At 29.9% G+C, this 10988-nt stretch overlaps 2 protein-coding genes and 1 long non-coding RNA gene across 8 annotated transcripts in view; 2 read left to right on the top strand and 1 right to left on the bottom strand.

The window, feature by feature from the left end:
- Positions 1–202: 202 nt before the first annotated feature.
- LOC114933956 (solute carrier family 41 member 1-like) lies at positions 203–8354 on the bottom strand. Of its 2 annotated transcripts, none has more exons than XM_029306540.2 (7): positions 8210–8354; positions 3602–4025; positions 2875–3346; positions 2648–2795; positions 2369–2571; positions 2147–2295; positions 203–2059 (listed from the first exon to the last, which is right to left on the bottom strand). In XM_029306540.2, the coding sequence occupies exons 2-7, from the start codon at positions 3986–3988 to the stop codon at positions 1874–1876; spliced, it is 1545 nt and encodes a 514-aa protein (XP_029162373.2). In that variant the 5' UTR covers positions 3989–4025; positions 8210–8354; the 3' UTR covers positions 203–1873. The 2 variants fall into 2 exon arrangements, with proteins under 2 accessions (XP_029162373.2, XP_085343265.1); XM_085487139.1 differs by lacking the exon at positions 8210–8354 and adding an exon at positions 6156–6376.
- The window catches only part of LOC114933958 (uncharacterized), a 187222-nt gene continuing 182840 nt past the window's right edge, over positions 6607–10988 (top strand). For all 5 annotated transcript variants that reach the window (XR_014925717.1, XR_014925716.1, XR_014925718.1 and 2 more), the window contains exon 1: positions 6607–6672. This is a non-coding gene — a long non-coding RNA (uncharacterized LOC114933958). The remainder of the gene's footprint in view (positions 6673–10988) is intronic.
- Positions 9027–10952, top strand: LOC114933957 (uncharacterized). Its single transcript, XM_029306542.2, is given in 3 exon segments — positions 9027–9118; positions 9272–9662; positions 9664–10952. Coding segments are annotated over 2 exon segments (1503 nt in total). The 5' UTR covers positions 9027–9118; positions 9272–9284; the 3' UTR covers positions 10789–10952.

Here is a 10988-nt window from a genome sequence, read left to right as displayed (position 1 = left end):
GGGTGACATGTTTCGGTGTGTAAATTGGAGAAAAAAAATGATTTGTATCAATATTTCAATAAAAGAAATACGATGAAATTCGTACAAGTAGTATGATATAAAAATATCAGTTAAATTCGAAGATACGTACACACACCCGCGCACTTACAGTTAAATATTAGTATAATATAGACTATTATTATATATATACAGAGAAAGAGACTATCTGTAAACAAATATTTAATATTTTACAATAATACATGTACTTGAATATTCATTTTGAATTATTTAGGATATTTATATGTTTAATTATTTAAAATTATCTTATTTTTCTATGTATCCGCAGACACACTTATTGTGTCTAACATAAATAATAATATAATATAATAAATCATCCACATCATGAAGAGACTTTATCCTCTCATACAAACGTAACAAATCGTTGTTAGATTTTTCATATAGTGTATATCGTAATATATATATATATAAGTAAATCTTTATCATACTATATCATTACTTCGGACTTGTATAGTCATCATATTCGTTTTAGGCACTAGAAAGTGTTAATAAAGTTTTAATACTTTATCTTCCTAGCAATAACTTTTAAAAAGGGATTAATTTGAATAATATATTGCATATCAACAAAATATTATTAGTAATATAATGCAAAATTTTCTATATATTAGAATCCCCTCTCAATCTCATAATAAAATCAAATAAACAAATCACATTTAAATACATTATTTAACTTAACAATAAAAATATATAATATTCTCTATATAACAGAAGAATTAATTTATACATAATATTTATCTCTCTCATTTTCTTTTGTGATAATAGAAGAAAGAAAAACGATATATATAACTATATATTTTTACAAAATTAAATATATTATTATATAAATATTAGTTTAATAATATAAAAATTAATATTTTAATAAAAAATAATGTAACATTTTTTATATTTTGCAATAAAAAAATTAAACAAAATATGACACGTTATCCAATTATGTGCAAGAAATAATTATATAATATAAATTTGTTTCTTGCATATTCATTGCATCATATTTATAAATAATGTCTATGCAATATATATATTCGAAAGTCATTTTTTGGCAAAAGAGTTTCACAAAATGCGGCGAGCATTAAAAAGATTTATCAAAAGTTTTAAGTATCAGTATATCCTCCATTCATTTCAATATTATGTCAAATGTCATGACGGAAGATAAATACGATTTCGTACAAATTATAAAAATAGTACGAAATTTTTCTATATTTTTAAGTGTACATGTAGTTGTTAATATTATTGTGCACATTCACTGTGTACTTCATATTTTATAATTAAATCAACTTATTATAGCTCAATATTATGTATAATTCTTTTGATTGAAATAATTAAAAAAATGATTCATTATGGCATTTTATCCTCGAACAAAATATAACATAAAACAGTAATATATGTGCACTTATTTACAACTCATCATAACGTAATTTTTATTATTAATTTCTTATAATTGTTATTTTTGTTATTGTGCAAAAATAACACAATTATCGATAAAATATTGCCAAATACTATACTTTTTTTCGCATACTTTTCTAGTACTTTACTAAATATATGCTTAATTTAGTTTGTACTCTTAACATACTCTTCACAAAAAGAGATGCCAAATGGTTTGTTTCGAGAATAAAACATATTTTGTTTCAAAAAAGCAAAACTCACAGTAATAAAAGTGCCTTTGATAATCTTGAATCACAGTTGACGCCGCGTGTCGCAAACTCTGCGAATTCAAATCAAACTTGCCATTGTAGTTTTTCGAAGAATAGTTTCGAAGATTATTACCTGTAACACAAGGAAGGATATTTCTTTCAGAATAATGTACAGATTTTTGGACCGATCAATCTCCTACGTCGGAATCGCCGTCGCCTATGGCATAAAGGATATGGAAAGCAATTCCGAGAAGCGCAGTTCCTATAAGATCGCCAATCGCCGTTAGATATGGTATCGCAAAACTATCCGGGTCCATACCTCTCGTCCACATCCAAACCACCATCAATTGCGCGATATACAACAACAATATTACCTAGCAATGAAATCAAGTGTGTTATTGCTTTTAAATTTTGTTTAATCCAATTTATGTCGCAATAATATAGATTTGTATTTACTGTACCTGCAACATTGCAGCGATTAAATATATTGTAATAAATATAGGCGTGAATGAGGTATGTCCGGCCTGAAGGTAACTAATGGTATAACTAAAGATCAAGTGCCCTGGTATGACCATCATTAATAATACCCTAGCTGTTCTCGCGTGTCCACCTATAATGAAAATTCCTTGTTAAATTGTAATTCGCAATACTTAAATCTTGAATGATTTTTATGACAAACTTACCTTTCGAAAAAAATGCGTGGAATGGACTAATGCAAACATTGAGAGTTCCTTGAACACCCGTGTGACAGTCTTTGTGCAGAGACGTCGATATTCTACTGGCCTGAACGGCGACCAAGTTTCCTCCAACGCCATTAATTACTAATTGAAAAACCGCTATACCTTTATAACTTGATATGGTGTAATCCAAGATCAGTCCACCGAGACTGCAATCAATGTTATTAAATTGAACGTTTGTTTCCTGAAAATTTCTGTCTTGAATGCATATATGAAAATATTCACCTGCTTATTAACATCGCGGATATCACAGGCGTCCAGCCGTAATCCAATACTTCTTTAGTAAATGGATTTCTGGCTGCTATATAACCCCACACAGGAGTCACGAATACGCAAAATGCTATTAGCACTGGAGCTATCCAGGGAGCATAACCTGAAACGAAATATATTCGTTAATTTCTGGAATATTCGAGTATAATAAAAGTATGAGAAGACTAAATCCATTTATATACCTATTGCATTGTATAATAAAGAAGCGATCCAGGATAAAAGAGCTAAAGTAGTTAGATCTCCTAAGGAGGCCGCAATCGGAGTAGCCACATTGTCTGGATTGATATTCATTTGTCGCGACAATAATATGACTGCGACCATCACAAGGCCTAGCAAGAAACTGGCTACAGAAGCAGTGACCAAGGCACTGGCGCACAGTAAAAGTCCATGGTGAATATCGAAATGAGCTTCTGGGACCCAGCCGAGAATCACAGCAGCTAAGGACGCCAGAAGACCTACCACCATAGCTTGACACTGGATTAAAGCCAAATTTCCGACAATTAATGTCCATTGCTGTTTCTTTGTATCCATTTGCCCTAGATTAGCCTGAGTTGACAATCTGGATGCCAATGTCATTTCGAGATTTCCTTTTAGGCCCAATAGTGCAGGAACTAATATGTACACCTCGGATACCATCTGATAGACTGGCCAATGCTAAAATTTAATATAAACATTGTAAAAAATCAAATTTATCTTTCTCTAATTCATATTAAATAATCAGCCCATAAATCGTTAATTAAAAAAAAAAAAAAAAAAAAAAATAAAAAAAAAAAGGATTTTAATAAACTGCAGATACTATTGATATTTCATTTTATATATCTCTTAACATTATTAAAAAGTATGGATAAAGTTATAGCTTTTATATAAGATTTATAATAAATTATAATTCTAGAGAGTTGATTTGCATACCTGCACCACATCTAGTAGTAAACTAGCGGCAACCATACCGAAGCCGGCGAGTAAAAAGGGTATGAACATTTGGATGGATATAGACCAGACGCTTTCGTCGTCTGCGCTTTCGCTCCTTTGACTATCCTTTTTTCCACTGCTGTAGATGATGTTGTCGTTCACCGACGACGGTATCAGCCGCTGTATATCGCCTTTCTCATTGTCATCGCTCTCGTCCTCGGAGCTGATTTCCAATTCCATGTTGTTGATATCGTCGAGATTCGAAATGAATAGCTCGTCACTGCCCAATCCCACCATTTTATTTAATAATGAACTGTTCTTTCTTAGCTTTCTACGACGGAGCTTATTATGTTCATAGTAATCTTCTTGTATCTTCGCATGGCTCATCCTCGTTGGCTTTCCTTTTGCAAATCACCGGCGAATGCTACGAAAATAAAATCTTGTTAGTCTTTATAGATTAGCCAAATAAAAATTCGCTTGCATGATTTTTGAACAAGAGAGCTATTTAATGACTCTAATGCTTCATTTCTTTTATTAGATATTATCAGTAGATCCAAATAAAGATAATTTAGTTTCTATTAGATGATGACAGAAAATAGGCTGAGATTAGTATGTCATGATAAGAAACACTTTAACAAAAGCATATACATTATATGTTTCTCAATATTTATATGTATTGTAATACACTATTAATAAAAATTAATATCCATTAAATTATAAAATATGCAAAAATAAAATAAACAATTATTGAAATTTTATGTATGTAAATAATAATTAATATTATAAATAAAATTGCAAATATTAATTATATATGATTATTTTAATGTATACGATTATTTTGTAATATTTGTATCAATAAGCAAAATTTGTAAAACATGGATTTTTTGTAATGTTGACATAGTATAAATTGATGATAGTATAATATAGACTGAAAATAATAGTTATAAATTTTCTGTTATTCTAACTACATTGGTGATGACTTGAGTGTTTTAACTAGAGTCATGTTTAAGCAACAGATACGTTTCATCACATCTGTTCTAGCCTCGTTCTAGAGCTAATTCTAATTTAGATCTGATGTTAATTTTGTAAACTGATTCCCCTTCTCTCTCTCTTCCTCTGTCTTTCCTTTTTCTTATTTGGTTATATTGTGCAGCCTCATATATTGCATATGTATACTAATGCTTAGAATCATATAAATAAACTCAAACAAACTGTATACACAAATTCATTATAGCAAATCGATTTAACACTCGTATTACAAAAATCCTGATTTTGTGGCCATAATCCTGATATTTGTGTAAAAGTTTTATATGTATGAATTTATCCTTATCATTGTATAAATCTTATAAATGATTTGTGAATTCATTAATTAATAAGCAAATAATAAGAGTAATAAAATTATTTTATGAAAATATTTTATTAATTTAATAATCCAAATATTTAATTATATTTTAATATATTAATTTTTAACCCGAAATTCTTAATATAATTTCTATAATTGTGTTTATTTATTGGAAATCTTTGATTGATAATTTTCAGCATTTGTAAATTATGTAAAAATAATGAAAAATAATTGAAACATAATAGTTAACAAATTAACAAGTAATGGTATTTTGTCTATATAATATAGTAATCTTTTCTCATAATATAATATATATGTGTTGATGAACAGTACATATAATATTTTTATGCTCAAATAAAGTTTGAATAAAATTCAAGTTTTGTGTAGTAGTAATCATTACTTCATTTGCATAAGTAAAAATAAAATTTGTACTTATATTTTATATTTTATTTAATATTATATTTATATTTTGCAAAAAAATTCTTTCTTTATATATATATATATATATATATATATATATATATATATATATATATAAATCTTATTACAATATAAATATTTTATCATACACAATATTTTGTCATAATTATGATTATGCTTTAACATAAATATGTAAATAAAATGTATGCAAATAAAATGACTGAAATAAAAAGATGTAATCAGTTTTTAAGAACATTATATTTTGCTCAAAAGCAAAATAAATTCGACCAATACAATTTCTGTCACTAGATTTTATTATCTGACATCTGAAATCAATTTCAAAGTTTTATATGATAATTTCTCTTTTAGAGAGAAAGCTTTCTATCTCTTTCACTCTTTTTTTTAAATTATTAATATCTTATCTCATATTCTTTAAAACATTGACACTTGTCACGCTATAATCTCGAAGTTTCTTCAATTCCTAATATTTTTACAAATTCTAATTAAAAAATTGCTTTAAATAAAATATTTTAATTTATTTATATAATATTAAAACAAAGTTTATTCTTTTATACTTTGAAATATTGGCAAGTTTCATGCTGTGACCTTCAAAATAAAATTCAACAATCACATCATATAAATGCACACGCATTTTAAGCACAAATGTCTACCATATTTTTAAAATAATCCTTATAAAAGAAATTTTAAGTTTTAAAGCGAAAAAATAAGTTTCTTTATATTTCCAAGTGTTTGACAACCCGGCCGCCATAACCTCAAAGTAATGCCACGTACCTCGAATGCGGAACGGTCTATCTTCGCGTTCGGATCCATCGACTGTACAGAAGCGCGACTTCCGCGTGTACTCAGAATAATAATGATTGATATTTCTTAAAAACGAATAGTCCTTCGACTGCTTTCTACCCCCCAATCCACTGATTATCGTACCACGTACTTATTTACGCGCACCGCGCAGCGTAATTACCTATTGCGTTTACTCCGTGAACAGTATCGCAGATAACTTCGAGACTATCGAACTATCGAAGTCGCGTAAGTCGATACGTCGCTTGCGATTCTCGAAGCGACGAGCGACGTTCGCGCCCATTTCGCCGTCCACTTCCTCGTCGCGGCTGTGCTCGTTTCGTGCGGAGTTTTTTTCTGTGGTTTTAGTGTGTAAAATTCGCGTTGATGTTGTCAAATACGTGTTTTCGGCGAGACAAACGGTGCGGCAAATCGAGCAGATACAATTGAGTGGAACAGCGTGGACATCGGGACGAAAAAAAAATGATTCACGAGTTGGTCATAGCTATAGGTGAAGTAACAGTTATGAATTCTACGTTCTGAGGGGAAGCTCACACAAAATTCAGAGATTGAGAGCAGTATAAGCCGAATTTATGTAATTGAGAGGAATGTAATAATAAATAATGCAGAATAATAGATATTTTACATGCTACAGATCGAAATGTATATATTCTATGTCGTATACACACGTATACACACATATATAACCATACATACACACGTACACACATATACACACACACAGACAGAAACACAAGAGAATTTTTTTTGGGGGGGGGGAGTTAAATCCCTTCTTGCAAATTAAAAAAAATTGTTAATCCTGGAGTAAAAGCTAAGCATGAAACAAAAAATATTAATTAAATAATTTTGCAACCCTCGTTCCATAATCAATGTCAGGATCCGCTAGTATACACAACATACACACACAAACATGCGTGTATCTTGCATCTTTTCTCTCTCTTTCTCTCTCTACATACATACACATACACACACCTAATTTAATACAGAACGGTTTCTCCTTAAACAAAAAATTTATTTATTGCTATTAGGAATAAAAAATATTTTATTTTACGAAATAAGACTTTTCGTCTACAATTTTATAAATAATAAAAAATAAAATTTTAAAATATATATTTTTTGCATCCCTCTATTAATATTATTATTAAAATTGTTATAAATAGATAAAATTAATATATTCTTCATAATAAAATTATGAAGAAATAAAACAATATTTTAAATTTAAAATAATTAGAAGAATAATTTTATAAGTAAATAATTTTACATTTAAATATATATATATATATATATATATATATAATTAAATTAAAAAATAAAAAGTATAATAATGAAAAAAATGTTAAATTAAAAAATTATAATAATATCAAATAAAAGATATATATTTTTGTGTGTTCAGGCATGTAAATTCAAGGCTCGCTGTTGCATCTACTAAGACATTGCTGCGCTTGGTAAGTTTTGAAGCGCTTTTTATTAATTCTCTAAAGAGAGAAAAAGAAAAGGATATAAACTATGTCAAATAAAAATTATAAAAATATGCTTAGCTGTAAACCGATGACCAAAATAACTTGCTACAAAAAATGTATCACGTACTGAAATAATCTGCCAATTTATTCAAATATTTTATTACTTATGGTCAAGTTATTTTGTTTGCACATACTATTTTTTTATACCAAAATTCTGTGGTAATATAAAATTGTGCTTGGTTGGCTGTAAACCGATGATCAAGTTTACAAACTTGCAACAAAAATTTTTATCACGTATAGTTATTTCTATCTGCTAAATAAAAAAGATTTTATTATTTATAGCCGAATTATCTCGTTTGCACATAATATATTTTCTTATATCAATCATTTGTGCGACACGTGTTTCACGATAATCGAACAGTAAACTTTGCATTGAATACATTCATTTCGTCACACAATATTTCTAATAATAACCTGCAGATGTATAGGGCACACATACATACTTATGTCAATCTCTTAAAAGCTCTAATATTTCTATTAACTGTATAAAATATATTATATGCTTACAAATTAAGATGTCACAATTATTTGATCACTTATGTATTAATTGACGTGTATTAGTTGCTCCAAAATGTACGGCTTTGTCGAGAGTCAAACACGAGAGAGTTGTTACTTGAGTTTGTGACTATCCGTCTTCGAATCACATTGCCAGTGTGCAGTGCTTGAAATACTTGTCTGGGCGAGACTAGGCATAGTGCCCATCCACGTATTCGCATTAACAATACCGCGCAACGCTTTGAACGGTCGAGGCGTCTAATCTTTAATAGTAGAAAATTAACCACGCTAACTTGCTTTTCTCAATCGCGAGAGAGTGCTCGAGATTAAAATAATTTCGGAAAAATACATTGTATAGTGACATCAGTTTTTAACACAATCCTTTTTGCATTGTGTATATAGAATGACAATTTTTAATTAAGGATTCAATAGTCATTTATCAAGAACTTGCTAAGGTAAGTACACGAATTTTTGACAATTAGGTTTAATTAGATATTAATTTTATTTTATTATTGATATACATGTAAAATAATATTTCGAAAATTGCAAAAAAATGTAATTTTTGTTGCAATTAATAATATAACATATGGTTGAATATGGTGTGTTAAATTGGGAGATAATTAGCTTTTCTTTTTGATAAAAATAGAATAGGTCATCACAAACATAAGTAGAGTTTGTCGCGGTCGGGTTTAATGATTAAAGATTGCAGTTTGTTCAAATACAGAATGCGCGCACGTGATTTCCGCGTGTTGCAATATTCTAAAACGATGATCTATATATACATATTCCTTGATAGGATGTGATTATATAATCAATCGTGTTCGCGCGTTATAAATACTGTAAATAGACGTACCCGTACAGTAACACATTATGTAATATATACAATAGCTTTCGAAGGAACAAAACTATTTTTAATTACAAGTACTATTTTACTTCATACATTAAAGTATTATTTTTTCATTTTAACTTAAAATTGTAATCACTTAATCAAATTAATATTCTCCTCTAAAACAAATTAATATTCTACTCTATAAAAATAATTCAAAAAAATCATATTTCGTTTAATTATTTCAGTTTCTTTGACGAGATGGGTCGTAGAAAAAGAAATTTGAAGAAGCTCTCGAGCGCTTCTCAGAAAATTGGTGAAAATAAAATATCAGAAGAATTGAATTCTGATGAAAAAGAGGAAACGAAACAAAAAGAAGAAAATTCTTTCATCCTCGAAGATACGATCGATGTTTATCAACGTGTGAGGCTGCCACTTGTACACTCGATGTACGATCGATCGCCGGATGATAGCGACGAAGAGGAGGATATCGTCGTGCTAAACTTCTCTCCGCGTTTTGTCTTCGTGTCGAATTTGTGCTTGATCTGTATGGAACGATCGGAGGAGGCCTGCGAATCTTGCGGTTTGGTTTCTTACTGCAGCATCCAACACAAGAAACAAGGCTGGCCGAAGCATCAGCGAACTGTGTAAAGTTCTCACCGAAGTCTGCACAAATGGAGGAGGCTTCTCGTTTCTGCCGGATCTCACCGCGGACGATTATCGCATTTATCGGCTAAAACTAATCGAGATAGTGGAGCATCGTTTGGGAAGACTTCTCGATCCCTGGGAGAAAGAAATCCTTCTTTATCCTCGTATTTGTTGCAGCTGCCGTTATTTTTCAAAGACTCTGAGATACTGTCCGGCATGCGGAATCGAGTTATTCTGCGAGAATCACGATGACAAACACGAAGAGTGGTGTCGAGATTTTCAGGTGTTTCGAAGAGTATTATTTATGCAGCACAGAAACGGCAACGTGGATCCTGAAATCCCAGATACTTTTCAAACTACTCCGCTTTATTTGCCAAATAATTTTGATTTGTTAATGACACAACTTTACAGTCGTTCGACATATTATTGCAACATGGATTGTTATACTTATTGTAGCCTCTCTCATATATCGACCATTCCATTGACGACTCTGTATTCTATGCAAATTTCTTGTCAGGATTGGAAAACTATTGATACCTTTGTGATTCACGTGATAGGTGCCGAGTTTCAATTTGAATGCATAAATTTGCACGTATGGGAGAAATTTTTTTTACATCTTCTTCCGAATTTAAAGCATCTTAGATTAATGTTCATTGGTCCAGAATTAAGATTGCCGGCAGTGCCATTAGATCTTTTGACAGCTGTGAAAATCTGTTCGGCTTGCAAATCGATTAATCGACGTGTGAACGTTTCGTTTTATCCTGAAAAATTCTACCATAATTTTTGCCATTCCAAACAGTTTATAAAGCCGCATCTTATATGTCTCTTTAATCCAGGTCTTTATCGAGAAACTGGGTTTGAAGGTAAAGATACGTGGCCGGAGACGATAAAGGAATTCTGCAAAATAAAAGTTCCCGTTTGCGTAACATCTTACACGAAGCATGAAATTCCTCGGGAAATGACCAGAATAAAATCGATTATTGATGTGGAGACAATTCTAGAGCCAGAAAGAAATCCATTTGCCTCAATTAAGCCCGACAGAAATTTTGTTAGTGATGATACGGTGCCACTTATCTACAAAAATTATTATCTTGCTATTATTAGAGGAAAATCATAAACAGATTTGTAAAAAAATTTTTTTGCATGTTTTTTGCATTTAATTGGACGTAAATATTTTACTATACTTTTAAATTTATTTATCTATATGTATAATATAATAATCTATAATGTATATTTTTAAAAATTTAATAAATAAATTATTGTGTAATATAACAATCATAGTTGGGCAAAATACTAAATTTAATATAAATATATTAA

The sequence above is a fragment of the Nylanderia fulva genome, unplaced genomic scaffold (genome assembly GCF_048542155.1).
Source record: "Nylanderia fulva isolate GAGA-0341 unplaced genomic scaffold, ASM4854215v1 Scaffold50, whole genome shotgun sequence".
Taxonomy (NCBI): Eukaryota; Metazoa; Arthropoda; class Insecta; order Hymenoptera; family Formicidae; genus Nylanderia; species Nylanderia fulva.
The sequence above is the reverse complement of the archived record's forward strand: the minus strand, read 5'-3'. Positions and strand labels throughout refer to the sequence as shown.

Coding starts and splice junctions, on each gene's coding strand:
- LOC114933956 (XM_029306540.2), bottom strand. CDS start 3,988: ATGAGCCATGCGAAGATACAAGAAGATTACTATGAACATAATAAGCTC. Junction 2,796..2,874: donor TTTATTATACAATGCAATAG/GTATATAAATGG, acceptor ATTTCGTTTCAG/GTTATGCTCCCTGGATAGCT. Junction 2,572..2,647: donor TCCGCGATGTTAATAAGCAG/GTGAATATTTTC, acceptor CATTGATTGCAG/TCTCGGTGGACTGATCTTGG.